At 38.7% G+C, this 18,310-nt stretch overlaps 1 protein-coding gene across 1 annotated transcript in view; it reads right to left on the bottom strand.

The window, feature by feature from the left end:
* LOC149829453 (uncharacterized) overlaps window positions 1–18,310 on the bottom strand; it is a 133,246-nt gene that overhangs the window by 19,551 nt on the left and 95,385 nt on the right. The window contains exons 12-16 of the mRNA XM_090015951.1: window positions 17,010–17,103; window positions 15,238–15,346; window positions 14,659–14,930; window positions 14,427–14,554; window positions 14,009–14,243 (exon numbers count right to left, since the gene is read on the bottom strand). Coding sequence (XP_089872077.1) covers window positions 14,009–14,243; window positions 14,427–14,554; window positions 14,659–14,930; window positions 15,238–15,346; window positions 17,010–17,103 — 838 coding nt within the window. The remainder of the gene's footprint in view (window positions 1–14,008; window positions 14,244–14,426; window positions 14,555–14,658; window positions 14,931–15,237; window positions 15,347–17,009; window positions 17,104–18,310) is intronic.

Genomic DNA, 18,310 nt, shown 5'->3' on the forward strand with positions numbered 1-18,310 from the left:
AAATTTCTAGGTTCTATATAAGAGTGGATGGCACTAACGCAGACTCTATATCTTGGTGAAAAAGAGTCATAAGAAATGAACCTAGAAGGAGGCCTTCTACTTCTCTCAGTTCTACGAGGAATCACTTCATTCTGAGAGGCACTGGAACTGGCATCATTATATCTGTCAAGAGCACTCCTAAAGTTGTTTTGATCTCTATGAGAGTAGGTGATAGGGTCTCTAGGTAATTCAATAGATTGATGTGACGAAGGAGGCAAGGAGATGTTGTCCTCGGTTTCAAATTCATTTGGGTTACTTTGATCTGACTCATTATCACTAGTATCATCGTCCTTATTCAATAAATCAAATAAAAAGGAATAATCCATATTTTCATTATGGGGGTCACAACGTTCAAATCCACTAATATTTTCCAAAAAACTCATGTTTCTGTAAACATACAATTTGTCACTTTTGATATCATAACAACGAAACCCTTTTTGGGTTTCAGAATAGCCAAGAAAGGCACAAGGAATGGCTTTAGGAGAAAGTTTATCATTCTTATCAGTGAGAACAAAACATTTACACCCAAAGACCCTTAACCTGCTATAATCAGGTTCCTTATCATACAGTTTTTCAAAGGGAGAAATTTTGTTTAAATTTTTCGATGGGAGTCTGTTTATGAGATAGACAGAAGTAAGGGCTGCCTCAGCCCAAAGATTTTTTGGAATGTTTTGAGAAATGAGCAAAGTCCTAGTTGTTTCAATAATGTGCCTGTGCTTTCGTTCGGCTAACCCATTTTGTTGAGGGGTTTTCGGACAAGATTTTTGGTGAAGAATACCAAAATTTTCAAGATAACTCTTAAATTCATTTGAGAGGTATTCTCCTCCAGAGTCAGACCTAAAGATTTTTAAACTTCCATTGAATTGATTTGAAATCATTGTGTGAAAACTTTTAAAGGTTGAAAAAACTTCATGTTTATGTTTAAGGAAATAGATCCAACAAAACCTAGTATAGTCATCCACAAAGATCACATAATATGAAAATCCTCCTTTTGACATTACCGGAGCCGGTCCCCATACATCGGAATGGACAATTTCAAATGGTTTTGTCGTAAACATGGATCTTTGAGGAAAAGGCAAACATTTCATTTTCCCAAGAATGTATTCATTACACAAAAAGTCACTTTTACAAAGATGTTTAACAAAGGGCAAATAGGAGATTTTAACAATATTGGGATGACTCAATCTCTTATGCCATACATGAATATCTTTGTTTTGGACGACGTTGCAAAATTGACTCTTGGGAACTTGAAGAAAATCTACGTAGTAGAGGTCTCCTCTTCTAGAACCTTCCCCAATCAATCTCCCGAACTGGCGATCCTGTATCCAACATTTATTAGAAGAAAATTTTATATCGCAACCATGGTCCGAGAGTTGGGAAACGGAAAGAAGATTTAGGTTAAGGTTTGGGATAAAACGAATTTTTGGAACAAAGAAGTCTTGCTTTTTTCAAAATTACTTATTCCTTTAATCTCAAGAGATGTTCCGTCCGCGGTTGATACAAAGGATGGAAAGGAACTTTTAGAAAAATTTGAAAGAGAGCAATAGCTAGGGGTCATGTGAAAGGATGCCCCGGAATCTAAAAGCCAAGATGACTTACCGGGGGAAGAGGATGACATAGTGGCTCCGGAAGTACCTCCCTTGAGAAGAGGTTGTAGTGCTTCTACGATTTGTTGAAGAGAAAAGGACTCACTTGATGAAGAAGGTCGTTCTTCAACTTGAGATGCCATAGCCGTTGCAATCAATTTCTTCCATTTAGGACACAAAGGTTTGATATGTCCGGGTTCTTTACAATGATAGCAAGTCACTTTGCTATAGTCTCTTTTGCCATACCGATCATTTCCTCCTTGACCTTGATTCTTGAAATGAGGAGGTCTATAGGTCCTCATGTTATTTCCCGGTCTTGACACAGCATTAGCCATTTCACCATCTTCTTGAGTAGAGGAAGCAACAAGAATGCTAGGATTATTTTTGCCAATCCCCATACGGATTTCTTCACCACTTAGCTTATTGATAACATCTTCAAGTGAGGAGGATGTGAAGGCGGAGAGAAGAGAGGACCGAACTTGTTCAAATTCGGGTCTAAGGCCATTTAAAAAATTGAAGAACCGGTCTTCTTCAAGTTGTTTGTGCCTTAATTTGATTGCCTCACCACTCCATTTAGGTTCAAGGATTGCGAGCTCGTCCCAAATAGAGGATAATTCGGCAAAGTACTCTCGAATGGTCATGTCATTTTGTTGGAGAGTCAAAGCCCTCTTTTGGAGATAGTACTTGTGGGATAGATCTCTTGAGGTGTACATTTTCTCAAGATATACCCAAGCTTCGGAAGCCCTTTTAAATTTGATGATATTGGCGTTTATCTTGGTCTCAACGGATGAAAAAATCCAAGATAAGATCTTGAAGTTCTTCATTTCACAATCATCATGTTTCTTAGAATACTCTTCAAGGGCCTTTTGTCTTTCATCCCCTTCAAGGATCTTGATATCCCCTCCTTCAATAATGGTAATTTTGGGTTCCGGTTCCGGTATGGATCCATGAACGTAACCCCAAAGCCCCTTTCCTTTAATATGGGCTTCCATATTACCGGCCCAAACATGATAGTTTGAGCCATTAAGCTTAAACCCAAGAGAAAAATGAGTCTTTTTCGCCTATTAGAGATGAAAGAATGCAAGGGATAGTACGTACCTTAATTACTTTTCGCGTCTTTCTTGACAAGAGAGGCTCCTAATATATTGCTCGAAGAAGGTGATCCTCTTTGATTTTAAAAAACTTGAAGGCACGCTTTTCGAGGAATGCAAGGGAAGGCGAATCGCAACTCTTCTTCTTCAACGAGGCTCTGATACCATGTAAAAGTATCTTCAACAAGATACTTTAGTTGATAACGCAATAACCTTGAGAACAAATGTGTGAACATACACACCCAAGAACACTTGTGCACAACAAGCACAACACACCGAATCACAAATGTGCAAAAGCACTCATAAGTTTTATAAACAACTAAAGAGGTTGGGCTATAATCCCAAATCCCTTGAGAAAATACAAGAGGAGCTGCCCATATATATAGGGCTTAGAGAAGGCCTTGGGAGGGGCTCCACATAGTCGTTGGAGCCCCTCCAACGGTCACAAATGTGACCGTTGGAGGGGTCCAACGACTAGTGGGTTGGGCCCCTCCCAATGCAAGTACAATGCATTAAATGCAAAAAGAAAAAGAAAATAAATACAAAAACATATTCTCGAAAAAGAATGTGTAAAATTCCTAAACTACCCTTACTAGGAATATATATTTTATATATATAATTGGTAAATACATATACATATATTATATATATGTATATGTATTACCTTATATATATAAAATATATATGCGAAATTACAAGTTTGATTACATAATTTAACAATACACTCATAGAGCATATTTTTTATCTCAAACTATGCTTGCCTCTGAGATTATTGACAGGTCAGGTATTGCGAATGATAAGGTTTGTGAAACTTCTGCTATAGTAGGAGCCAAAATAAAGATTGATGATGGTATTCCTCTCTCTGATCTCACCCCCTACAGATAGCATGTGGGATCATTGATGTATCTGAATATTACTAGACCAGATATTTTTCATGCAGTTCATACTGCAAGTCAATTCCAACATGCACCAACATCAGTTCATATGAGTGTCATCCTGCGAATTATAAGATACATAAAGGGTACTCTAAACAAAGGAGTGTTTTTATCCTCTTCTTCTGAATTAAAATTAATTGCTTATACTGACTCTAACTGGGGAGGTGACTCAAATAACCGTCACTCCACCACTGGCTTTTGTGTTTTTAGGGGACTCGTTGATCTCATGAATATGTAAGAAGCAACAAAAAGTGTCTCTATCCTCAACAAAAGCTGAATATCGTACAATGACAACTACAACCATGAAAATTGTATGGATTCATCAGCTATTAGAAGACATGGGGATCACAATAGAAGGGCCCACCAAGCTATGTTGTGATAACAAGAGTGCAATATATATTGCTAAAAATCATACTTTTCATGAGCGGACTAAACACGTTGAAATGGACTGTCACTATGTTCGGGAAGCATATCTGAAGGGAGGTATAGATCTTCCATACGTAACTTCAGAATATCAGTTGGCAGATTTCTTCACCAAAGCTTTGTGTGCTCCGCGGTTCAATTTCCTCCTTGGCAAACTTTCGGTCATCTTGCCCTAAGTTTGAGGGGGCGTGTTAAATTATGTAATCAAATAGTGTAATCCAATATATATTTTATATATATAAGGTAATACATATACATATATTATATATATGTAGAAGTATCTACTGATTATATATATATATATATTAGTCGTAAGGGTATTTTAGTCTTTTTCTTTTTTTACGCATATTCATCTTCTTGAATATGTTTGTATTTTGTATTTTTATTTTTTCTTTTTTTTCTTTTTTTAAATATGTACTTTGTGTACCTTGGGGGGATGGGGCACATATAGTCGTTGGGCCCCTCCAACGGTCACATTTGTGACCGTTGGAGGGGCTCCAACGACTACATGTGGAGCCCCTCCAAGGCCCACTAAGAGCTCTATAAATTGACCCCTCTCCCTTGTATTTTTTCAGGGGTTTGGGTCAAAGCCCAAGTGATTAATAAAGCTTTCCGATTTTTTGCATTTGAGCATTTGTGAGATTTAGTATGTTATGCTTCTGTGCACAAGTGTTCTAAGAGTTCTTATTATGCATGAGTGCACGTGTTTCTATCAAGAATATTAAGGTCTTAATCATAGTATCTTCTTGAAGATACTTTCACAATTACATATAAGTATATATATGTATATTTGTATAATACATGTACATATATACATATAATACTTGTATATATATCCTTTGTATATATATTATAAAATATCATTGTGTATTACATCTCTTTTAAAACTAGTTGTTGCACTACTAGCCATTAGGCATACCCCTAAGTCACAGGGATTCGGCTAGCAGGGTGTCGCACCCGCGTCGACGCAACTCAACGCGGGTGCGGCCAACCCGACCTTGGGTGCGTTGACCGCACCCAGGGTCATTTCGGTCCATTTTTTGGATTTTTTTTAAAAAACCCTATGAAATGGGCTGCGGAATTTAAAAAAAAAATCTTGAGGGGGGGGGGGGGCGCTGCGCCCCTATAACCCCCCGCTAGGGGCGGCCCGCCCTGGACCCCCGCCCGCTGGCCGCGTCGGAGGGAGCCCCGGGACCCCCCTTCCTGCAAGGGCAAAAACTATGAATCAGGCTCCACAACTCATCATGGACATGATCTTCTCTTTGAGAAAGAAATCTCTGACCGGCTCAGAAATGTCTTTAGATACAATAGACCAGAATGAAGTAAAGAAGCTATCTGGGTACTCATCTAAGCTTGGGGCGCTATCTCCATCAAGAATAAAGACCACCTTAACCACCTCCTCTTCTAACCCCACGGATCTGAACAACCTTTAAAAGGGTTATGATTGATGTAGCCGCTGACAAATAACTTGAAGAAATAATTTGAGGCCTCTCAAAAAATACTCTCTTCCCACCACATAGGATTTGTCCTCCCTCTAAAGTCAGTTCATTTGTTTACGCTAAGTATTTCGGTTTGTTATAAGGTGGAAGAGTTGGAATGATCTGAACATCCAATGGTCATTAATGAAGCAGCGATCGATCCTACTGGCGCAATAGTTAGGACCAACTTGCTTGTTATGCCAAGTAAAACAGGAAGACCCATAATCAATCTCTTTCAGTCCTGCTAAGTCTATGAAATCATTGAATTCATTGGCACCCATATGATAGGTAGTCAAATCCCAACATTTAGAAATATGTTTGGTAACCTTCTGATCACTAATGAGCAATCATGAATACGGGACCACGCCGAGGGGGAACCCCCGGACCCCCCTTTATATATATATATATATATATATATATATATATATATATATATATATATATATATATATATATATATTTTTTTTACATTTTTGCCCCTGCCACACCCCCGCACCCAAGGTTTTTAAAAGTGTCACACACCCCACACTCGCACCCATGTGACATAGGCATACCCCCCTTGATGCTGATGATGGTTGAGGAAGGATAATGTGCTTTATCAGGCTCATATTGTTCGGTTGTAGGTTGAGGTTGTTAAGGTTAGCATGAATTGCTTGAAGTTGGGTGGGTTCGGCTATGTCTAGCATGGTGCAAGGATCAGAATCCTACACTTTGTTGGATTCGGTCCTTTGAGTTGTTTTGCACCAGTCACCAATGTTCATGGTCATGCAAGAAAGCATATTGATGCATCTTTGTTATAGGTGGAAAGGGAAACATAGCCTTGGTATGGCTATGTGCAAATTATAATGCCCCCAAAATCCTCGACTTGGACATGTAACTTTTTAGGAAATTTTTGAAAGCTTTGTAATCATTCATTTTTTAGAGTTTAAAATAGCAGTTCAGCAAAAAATGGTGTTTGAAGTAACAAGGCAACGGACCTTGAGCACATTACCGGCAAACTTTCCTTTACACAATAGATTTATATCTCCGTACAATAATTGAAACCTATGTCACATGGGTGCGGGTGCGGCGCAATTTTAAAAATTTTGGACACGGGGACTCGGCTATATATATATATATCCTGTGTGCATATATGTGGATATTGTCCTGTAAAGTTTGGCACCAGCATGAGTGTTTTTATAAACTTTGCAAAATGTACTTTTGCCCTTGCATAAAGGGGGGTCGGGGGCTCCCTCTGGCGTGCTCCGGAATTTTTTTTTCTAGGGTTTATGTTTGAGACTCATGCTATATATATATATATATATATATATATATATATATATATATATATATATTTTAAAAATATATATAAAAAGATCATTTTTTTTGTTTTTTACCCTAAAATGGACAATTTTTGGACTCAGTCAACGTTGACCGAGTCCAAAAAAGGACGGACTCGGCCTGGACTCGTTGACCGAGTCTGGGCCGTGTCCGAAGCCGCACCCGTGTCGGGGCGTGTCGACTCGGGTGTGGCACCTCTCTAGCCGAGTTCGTGTGACATAGATTGAAACCCTATAGATTCAAAACAAGCTTTTTAATAATTTAGAGTTTATATAAAAGAAGAATTTTTACAGAAACCCTTGTGAAAAAAAAAAACATGTTGAGGAATACAACATCAAAAAAAGAGTGAGATTTTGATATCATCACGTCATCGCCTGTTGTACCGTCCTAATCATCACTTGTACCTCATAAAACGGGTCAGACTTATAAAAATCTCGTAGGTACATAGATATCAAAATTCAAAACAAGACTAACATGTGTTGTTTCTTTCGTGATGTGCAATTCAAAATAAGTAAAATGAGCATGATAACCTTATTTCGATATTAATTGTCCTAAGGGTACGCACAGGAGAAACGTAAAAATAATTGAGACTGCCCGGGAATTTGTTATGCTATATATTTTCTTACCCCGAACAACTAGCTGAGTTTGTTCCTAAGGAGATGATCAGTGACCGAGAGAAAATTTTCTAGAGGCTTTCATGGCAAGAGATGCATCCAACTTCCACAGAAGTCCATGGGATCTACCACTTAGGATAATTTTTGGTAGCCCTATCCCCTAACTCAGATGATCGGGGACAGCGAGTCAATTACTATTCAAAGAGCATAGTTGTTAACAACTTGTCCATCAGAGTTTTTGTATCATCCCATCCTCTTCCTTGACGGAACCAAAGAGACGAATGGGTATCTCAGGTTCTATTTTAACTGACGACCCATTCTACATGCTCTGGTCTTTCAAACCAACTCGAGCATCTTACCTGTGAAGGCTATCATTACCATTTATGTGATTTCCCTTTTATCGTTATGCATTTGCACGCTATGAGGTTACCATAAACCTCTCATTCAATCATCGTAGTACTAAAAGTCATGCATGTTTGATAGCAACGTTACGATGAGAGGGATATCGATTTCTCATAAAGAAGCCCCAACATTATTTAGAAATCTCAAAGTCTTATGCTTTAGGCTGGGAATATCCGAGTCATTTCAAATACCAAAACAAAGAATCGAACGTTCGTACCACTTAGGGCTACGCAGTCGAAGCCTTTTCGTTACGCAGGGTTGAGGGAAAGACTTGATTGCAAATACGCAAACTCCAAATATTCATTTTTGTTTTTCAAAACAATGAATAATACGAGCTTTAGAATCTCGCATCTGAAATCCCTTTTTCTTTTTTAAAGACTTGGCGAGTATGCGCAAATCTACGTCTTTAAATGCAAGCATAATATAAAATAGACAATAATATGCAAAACTCCGTACTTTACAAAGTTATATATATATATATATATCAAAGCATAAGCCTGTGTATATTACAGTGCAGCAGCAAAGTAAATGACATAAAGCAAGACTCGATGTGTGAAACCACACATCGAGCTAAATAAACTGCGTAAGCGATGCATGATGTACGAAACCGTACATCGGCTAAATAAATTGCATAAGCAATGCACGATGTACGAAACCATACATCGGCCAAATAAATTGCATAAGCAATGCACGATGTACGAAACCATACATCGGTATGTGCACATAACAGCATGACGGCAAAGTAAATGACAATTTTAAATAAACAAGAATATGCAAAAATGCTTCCTTGAGTTAAAAGCATATACATATATAGATATAGATATATATATATAGTTAGAAGTATTCCGTCATTTGCTATCTTATGCAACTTTTCCCTACCTCGGAGATGGTCGGACTCGCTGACGATTCCGAGCGTAGGTTTTCAAGAGCTTGTGCCTTGGTGAGTGTGTCGCGTTCGTGGTGCCGACATGGAGCACAAAAAGATTATGTTGCGCTACATGAAGGATGGTATTAAAAACTTATCAGAATGATGATTGCATCGTATGAGTCAAACCCGATCCCTATTCGAGTTAACCAGATCGGGCCAGACTCGGAGAGACTTAACCCGAATTAGCTCGGTTTTGGAATGGACCGAGTTCGCTCAGATGCATTATCTGAATCGAGTTAGGCTCAGCTAAGACCAAACCGAGCTTGACCTGGTTGAGCCGACAACAGTTTGGCTTGGTCGAAGCTCAACTGAGTTGAGCACTAGCCAAAAAGAAGGGGCGTATGTGTATTGCTTGACTGGGACTCAAATCAAGCCGCACAGGAAGGGGGGCTGGCCCTGTCGGGATTCGGCTCGGCTGAGCGGGGTGCGACAGCGGATGGCCTTGTCGGGGCTCAGCTCGGCTGAGAGGGGGGAAGCACCAAGGGGTGCGGCAGGGGATTCGACACCCCCTGTCGGTTGTCCCGGTATGGTAGCAATAGCAGCCTACGACTGCTGTTGAGAAAGAAGAAAAGGAAAAGGGAAGGGGTGCTTGGCACCCTCCTTTAAACGAGCTAGAGCCATCGTCGTTTGGTGGCTCTGGTCAATCTTTCCCACAAGGATCAAAACAACAGAAAGGGTGCTCGGCACCCTCCCTAAAGGTGATTTAGAGAGAAACAAGAGAGAGCAGGAGGGGTGGTGCCCTCCTGCCTGGGGTTAACAGAGGGACGAGAGAGGGCAGGAGGGATGGCGCCCTCCAGCCTGGGGTTAACAAGGAGACGAGAGAGGGCAAGAGGGGGTGGCGCCCTCCTGCATGGCGTTAATAAAGTGAAGAGAAGGGGGGGAAAGAGAGAGAGAGAGAGAGTAGTGTACCTGGGGGAGGTAGTGCTGGTCCCGGTTGCACCGGCGTGAGGGCTCCGGCGAGCTTGAGGAGGAGACGAGAAGAGCAGGGAGGCATCGGGGGGTTCCTCGGTGAGGGTGGGTCGAGGGGAAAAGAGTCGAGAGAGGGGGATCCCGGTAGGGATTGGGGTTCAGCAGAGAGAGGGAGACGGGAGACGGGAGGGGGTTTCCGATTTTGTAAAGAGAAACCCCCCCTGCAGGGGTTTAAATAGGCCACGCCATGCGTGGCTGGGAATCGGATCCGGGTTGGATCCAACCTGATCCGATTTTTTTTTTTTGAAAAAAAACTCTTGAATCTTACACAAATGCATTGAGAAATTGTTGTTTCTTGGTTTAAGGATCTATTCGTAATCAAATACAAGAAGAGTGCACAATACAAAAGCTACTTGAAGCTACACAAAATACAAGAGAGTGCACAAATAAAAGGCCAATAAGGCAAATACAAGAGCCACTGATGGGAAAATACAAGAACACAATAGGCAGCACAGTTACAATCCACTAAAGGGCAGAAAAACACAAATAAAAATAAAAATATTTATTATTAAAATGATTGGGAGAAGCATACTTTACAATGGGAAGGAACCCATTTATATATACATGAAAGAAGACAAAACTAGTTGTTAGACATGCCTAACAACTAGCCAACAGCAAGTGAAACTAGTTGTTGCACTTGATCAACTCTGTTCCAGGAGAAACAAGCAAGGTTCTAATGACACACGGTTTGGACAAACCAAGCTCATTAATGAAAACTATTTGACGTGACACCCAGCTACATGTAACATCAAAGCCCACTGGGAATACTTTTTTTACAAGCCAAGCCCAAAAAGTCAGCCAACTAAGAGCAAAAGAAGCCTGCCTAGCTCTGTCTGGCTACTTTGGCCTACTTTAAGCCCTATGCCCCTTTTGGCCTTCATATCCACATTGCTGACCTGATCTGTCACATATGACATGGACACGCTTCATACAACATGAAAGCTCTATATAACTAGGACATGGGAACACGTAATACCTACATTATGTGCATGCATAAATACATACATACATCTCTCTCTCTCTCTCTCTCTCTCTCTCTCTCTCTCTCTCTCTCTCTCTCTCTCTCTCTCTCTCTATATATATATATATATATATATATATATATATATATATATATATATATATATATATATATATATATATACACACAACAACAACAATGCCTTCATCCCAAAACAATTGGGGTCGGCGATATGAACCAAAAAAGAAAATCATTCTGGGTCTTCCACATGAATCCTTCTCCTCCAATCATTTCTATCCAATGGCATGTCCTCGGTGAGGTTCAAAGCATTCATATCCTTTCCTATCATCTCCATCCATGTCTTCCTAGGCCTACCCCGACCTTTTTTAACTAATATATTTTCCCATTTCTCCATCCTTCTAACTGGAGCATCATTAGGCCTTCGCCGAATATGTCCAAACCACCGTAAACGATTCTATCTCATCTTATTTTCAATGGGTGCAACGCCTACCTTCTTACGTATCTCCTCGTTCCGAATCTTATCTTTTATTGTATTTCCACACATCCATCTAAGCATACGCATCTCAGCTACACTCATATATATATATATATATATATAGATAGATAGATACATATAAATTTAAAATTCTTAACCTAAAGCAATAAGACATAAATATCATCTTAAGTGAAAATTCTTGAACCAACATTCTAAATTATTATGATTACTAAAGAGTAAATCTAACTCGAAAATTGAAATGGAATGTAATCAATAACAAGTTTAGAGGAAGACTTCAAAATAAACAATCAAGATCATAGAAAGATATAAATAAAGCTTCGTAACATGAGTACCTCTACCAGCCTCCCTATCCGTCTTTGTCCCCATTAGTACTTGGGTATTACGAGTACAGATCAGCTGAGATTTAGACTTGACTCAACCCATCTTATCCATCAAGATCCAGCCAATGTGTGGTAAACACTCAGGATCAAGCATTGGTTGTTAACTATATTCTTTTTATTGTTAGTTAATAGTTAGTTATGTACCACTGACATGTTTTAGACTTTTAACTTGTAATTGACAATCTACAACTTCATAAATAAATCATTTTCTATAATGTAGTACAGTTACACGAACTTGTATGTATAATATATGCAGTTGTATCCTAGTGTTCATCCCTTCAGAGAATAAAAACACAGTGTTGATCGTGCCTGACAGGTTTGACTGTGTTAATGAAGTGTTGTGGTGTCTCTGATGTTGCATTGTGTCCAAATAAGACGCTCATGCTAAATGAAGTGTCAGTGTGATACGGAACCTGATCTTACTTGCACTGAACATATTAACATCACCACATGAATCTATCTAATCCAAGGCAGAAGCACACTTGGCCATGATCTAGCCAAACATAGCCTAATCAGGACAAGACTATTGGCTGAATCAGACCAGTCCAACAGGCCTGGACTGGCATGTCCATATGATACCATAGGCACTCGACACACCCAAAGCCCATGAATACTCATCCCTTCCATGAAGATCTTCAATCTATCCTACCAAGAACACATATATTAACCCAAAACAACTTGTTCAGGGTTTTATCAAACAAGAAGAACCACATTTAGCCAACCACAATTCAGACTCTATGCATGATAATCTAACAGCATTCTACTGATCTAAGCTAAAAGTATCTAGTTAAACGGCATTAATGAAGTAGCACAGATCATCTAGAGAAGCATATTAATTTATGACACGTTAAACAAAGAAACTTCAAAATATCTCCTTTTTAAAAGCAAACAAATTATCTATAATTTAGCACAACGATCAAAGTACTTCCATGTGGATAGAAGATAACAAAAGTGGCCAAGGAATGTCTAACTAAACGTGCAGTTGGTGGCCAAATAGATTACCTGCTTTAATAATGAAGAATGATATCAGGGGTACTGTCTTAAATACCAAATCACAACAGGAGCATTTTAGTCTCTTTTCACATGGTGTCACATTAGTGGGTTGATTCCATTTATGTTGTTATTCGTCATGTAATTCTTAGTGCTATTGTTTGTAATATTCTGTTATCTGTTTTGATCTTATGTAAATTATTAGTTTTCATTAAAGTCACCATACAAGAAAAGGAGAAGATATTAGAGCTGATGTGAATGCACAATTCCCAATCAGGGACCATGATCTTTATTGTGTCCTTTTATATCAAGTACAACCTGTTAAAGTGCATAAAGTTAGTCTTAAATCCTACAAGTAATGGGGTGGAAAAAGTCAAAACTGCCCTTTTATATTACACAACTCTACATGAGCACTATAATAAACATTACACGATACAACGACATTCTGATAGCCTCCCTCAAGTTGTACATGGGTCATCATCATGGAAAGCTTGGACTTCAGAAACCAAAAATTCTCTGTTGTATAAGCCTTTTTTATGAACAAGTGTGCAATTTGGTGTTCAGTCAAGACAATTTTGGCTTCTAACTCAAGAACTTCAATCTTTGTTATCATAGACCTATATTCAACCCCCGTATGGGAGATCTTGCCACTGCTTTCTATTTTTTGACTGTTCCATGATATTAAATTTCTGACAGTAGCCTCCAATTGATCAGCTCTTATTTGGATCACTGGTCTACTCAGTGTCAGAAACTGACATCATGGTGAGCATGACTTCATCTTGTCACTTTTTCTTGTAGACAAGGCCATCATCAATTGTACCTTTTAAATATCTAAAGATTCTCTTCATATCCTCCATATGATCTGTTTTAAGTTCATGCATGAACTAGGATGCTTGATCCACTGCATAAAAAATACCAGTCTTTGTAAAAGTAAAATAATGTACCATACCAACTATACTTTTGTACTTGGTATGATCCACATATGGACTTCCATCATTCATACTTAACCTTTGATGGAAAAGCCTAGGTGTTGCCAATGGTTTAACAAAATGCACACCAGATAACCATAAATGTTGGAATGAATGAACTACAGAAGTTCCATGGTTTTCCTACTCTGGTAATATATTGAAATATATAAGAACCCAAAATGCCAACAGGCAATATCACAAGGAAATTTTGTAGCCAACTAATGTCATAAACCCGACAAAGCTTGACAACTGCTTGAAATCATAGGAATTCGTCCAGAGTTGGAATAGATTCACAGTCCAGGTCTGATGATACACTAGCATACACGAGCAAAGACAGAAAAAAACTGCAATGAAACTTCATGCTATGAACCTAAGCAACATTAAAGATGGACATTATAGTAACTGACCTTAAGCCCTTCATAGAGAGCACGGGAACGACATGAGCGCAAGCATGCATGATCATATTCTGACCGAACAAATTCACGCAGCCTTTGAAGTTTCTTCCTTCGACGCCATTGCAGCCATGACCAAGCAAAAGGGTAAACAAGCATAGAGAGAATACTATAGATAGAGCCCTCCCACCACTGATATGCAGCCAGGGCATTGATCTCATCAACAAATCTGTTGAATGCGTCTTCATATCTGCAAAATAAGAGTAAGGTTACTGTACTATGAACCAATGAACTCAAAGTAACAAGGAACAAAACAAATGGAAGAACCAAGGATGACAAATCTTAATTAATACCAGAAAAATGAACAAAGAGAGAAGAAAGCCAAAATAAATAAATAAATCAAACTGCAACTGATCACAGAGCAGTGGCATACACAATCTCCATAACTTGCTCTGGAGGTGAGTGAGGTAAGTGCCAAGGTTCGCTAAAAGTATTTGGACCCATGAAATACATTCTATGCACGTGACTCTGGGATTCCTCAGCTCTATTTGTTTCCAGAACCTGCAGGAACAACAAATCAAGGAAATTGAAGTGTCTTACTACAGAGCATAACCGGTTATGACTACAACCCTATCCAACAGGCTAAAAAGAAAAAAAAATGTAACCTCATTGAGTGACTCTAGGAATGGAAATGAGTGATCAATTTGAGATCCATGTTGAGTTGGAGCAGGACCAGGCGATTCATCAGTGCCAACAAATTTCATGCGTGCTACGCTCAACACAAGAGCCAATAAAACAAGAAGACCTGATAAAAGAAGACCAAACAACCAAGGCCCACCAAAAGTGTATATTAACTCTTCCAAAGGAGTGTAACAGTTCGGCATGTGATATCTTTCAGACATGCATTTGTAAGGGCAAGGAGTTTCAGCAACACCACCTGTTGCAAAAAAATGAGTTTGGATTTAAATTTTGCATGTATAATATCTAACATAAAATAAACAATATTCAAAAGTTCTTTAGTTTGACTCATATGGCAGGAAATCCATTCATCTGCAAGAAAACCAAAATTGTTTCTATGGATATACTAAGTGGGTCTTAAAACAATACCTGAGAAAAATAACTGGATGCATTTGACATACAATACAGTGATATCAGTAAGAACCAGATATCTTACTGTTCAACTTCCTTTGGGTGTTCCTAATAATAACAAAGATAATCCAGAAAAACTAAAAGGATAAGCATACCTCGAACACTAATATATATTGCTCGGTGTGGGAGCTCATATGCTGGACATGGATGGCAAAGCTCCACATCAGATCCGCTGACATTTTTGTAGGTTCCCGATGGGCACTCCTGAAAATCAGCAGAGTCACCATTTTCATTACAAGATAAGAATATTAAAAACAGATAAAAGGAACATCCAATAAAGGAATATATCATTAATAGATAGTAGAAGCGTTTGGTAACCATGAATTTGCCATACAACATAGCTAGTCAAAACACATTCAGGGGGAAAGCCAAATTGGAGGGTGAGGCAGAAGAATTAAGATGTTTTCAAGAATCTGGAAATAAAGAGTCAAAGTTGTTAGACTATGTGATGCTACCAAGTACCAACTTACCCAAGACTTTTTCACTAAATTTTTTCTTTTAAAATACAAATAGATGTAATTATATAATACTTAGTGGGCCTAAAATAATTTTCTTATTTTTTACTTAGTCAACTTCATTAAAATCTGGTTTGGACATATCTAAGCAAAAAAAAAATTATCGATATTAGAACTAATGAGCAAAAAATAATAACCGAAGATTAGCATAATAATGTATATGTTCTTACAATGACTAGGAAAGTTTTGAACGCTCGTGCCTTGATATTTTTTTAAATGAATAAACTAAAATTCCTTTGAATTCAATAAAACATAAAAAAGCTTGCACTTTAAAAAAGTAGATAGTGTATTGTCATTTTAAGATTTATTCTTCAATCTAATTAAGATATCCCAACTATAGTGCTGTAAATGTAAGAAAAAAATTCATTAATTACACAAATATATATTTTTTAATAAAGACTAGATCCTTGGGAAAGATCATGGACCAAAAAACAACACGATGTGCAATAAGCACATGGCAAAGCTTTTTCATAACTTCAAGTCTATGTCACATGGGTGCGGGTGCGGGTGCGGGTGCGGGCGCGGGTGCGGGTGCGGGGATTCGGCACTTCCAAAAAACCCGGGTGCGGGGGTGCGGCAGGGGCAAAAATGTAATAAGTAATATATATATATATATATATATATATATATATATATATATATATATATATATATATATATATGGTTGGGGAATAGGCGGGGTTTTTTTTTTTAACTTTGCAGCTGACAGACAGCTGCTGTCAGCAGCTGTGCGTGAAAAACTTACTTTATGCTAGTCTGTCAGCAGCTGACAGACTAGCATAAAGTTTTTTTAAAAAAAATTCGAAGCCCATTTGGGCAAATTTTTTTTTTTTAAAAATGGACATTAATGATCCTGGGTGCGGTCAACGCACCCAGGATCGAGTTGACCGCACCCGGTGCGGCACCCGCACCCGGTGCGGCACCCGCACCCGGTGCGGCACCCGCACCCGCGTCGAGTCGCGTCGACGCGGGTGCGGCACCCTCCTAGCCGAATCCCTATGACATAGCTTCAAGTAGGGCAAGTACTAGACAATCATTGATAAGGAAACATATGTTGGTATGATATAGTTGGTGGTCACAACCAGGGTAAAAGAAAATGTCATGCATAACTAAATCAAGATAACTGTGAAATGATTATTACTGCAACCAAGTTTTCTAGCAAAAGGGGCAAATAACAGATGAATACTAACATTTACCGATCCAACAACTATAAAGAAAAATTACATCATTTCTAAGAGGCTTAGAAATCCACTCTTCATTCAACGGTTTGAACAGAACAATAAACTATAATACAAATGACAGACAAACATAACGAAGATGAAAATAAACCAAAGGTGAAGTGAACAAGTTACCACACAGAACAAACCATAGAGCCCTTTTGGGCACTCTTTTCCTGTTATAGTGCCATTTTCTCCTCCTATACCCTCATCTTTTCCTAATCCTCCTCTGAAAATTGAAAAAGAGAGAGATAAAGATAAAATGGTTCAAAAGACAGTAACAAATAAACCATTCTAGCTACCGAGGCATGGTCAAACAAAATAACCACAGAATCTAACAAACAGCTGCACAAAATACAAAAGGTAACCAAGAAATTCAGCTATTGTAAAACTCAACAGAATAGTTGCAATACTTACCAGAGGTCATTGTTTTCATTCATTTACAAGAAAAATAATCATACAATGGTCATTTCTATCATAGGTGCAGATCCATTTTTCATGTCATAAAGTGTCTGAGCAGTAATCTGTTACTTCATCCATTCCACTTCCATAAGGTCCAAATTTCTTGTAGAAATATTTACACAAAGGTGTGAAAACATGCTAACAAGGTTCTGGGCAGAGTTGTCAGTAGGGGAAGCGGGAGCGGGAAGCCATTCGGAAAGCGGAAGCGGGAAGCGAGGCACTTTCAAAATTTTAGGAAGCGCGAAGGGAAGCGTGGGACGACTTAGAAGTGAACCGGGAATCGTCTCGAAAGCGATCTAGGAAGCAAACCAAAAGCGACTTAAGAAGTGAGAGGGAAGCGAAAAAAGAGAAAAAAGAAGAAAAATAAAAATAAAAACACAACAAAAATGAAAAAAGGGGAAGTAAGGGGGGGAAATGGAAAGTGCGCTTCCCAATTGTTTTTGGTGCTTCTCGGCACGTTTTGAAAGCGCCACGTTTCGCGCTTCGCAGAAGTGCACTTTTCCATGCCCTATGGCGCTTCCAGTAACCTTGGTTCGGAGTAGTCAAACCGGTTTCAACTTCCATTCACATACCGTTTGCAGTACACAGCAAGTTCATGAAGAAGAAACATGTATCAATTTATTTTCATATGTTTAGCAGATTTTACATGTCGAAACAATGAATTTACCACCTAATGCAGTAAGTGACTAATAAATCACTGCACCAGCCATCCACTCTAACGCCCCAAAATCCTGAACTTGTAAACCTTTTAGGAAAAAATTAAAGCTTTGCAATCAATCCTTTTTCAGAGTTTAAAATGGTAGTTCAGCAAAAAACAGTGTTTGAAAGAACTCAAAGAACCTTGAGCGCATTAGAGGAGAACCTTCCTTTACACAATGGATTTGTATCTCCATACAATCATTGAAACCATATAAATTCAAAACAAGGTTTTTGATAAACACAAAATGAGGTATTACAAAAGAACCCCCTATACA

This window comes from Nuphar pumila, chromosome 8 (assembly GCF_984573655.1).
Source record: "Nuphar pumila chromosome 8, dmNupPumi1.hap1.1, whole genome shotgun sequence".
Taxonomy (NCBI): Eukaryota; Viridiplantae; Streptophyta; class Magnoliopsida; order Nymphaeales; family Nymphaeaceae; genus Nuphar; species Nuphar pumila.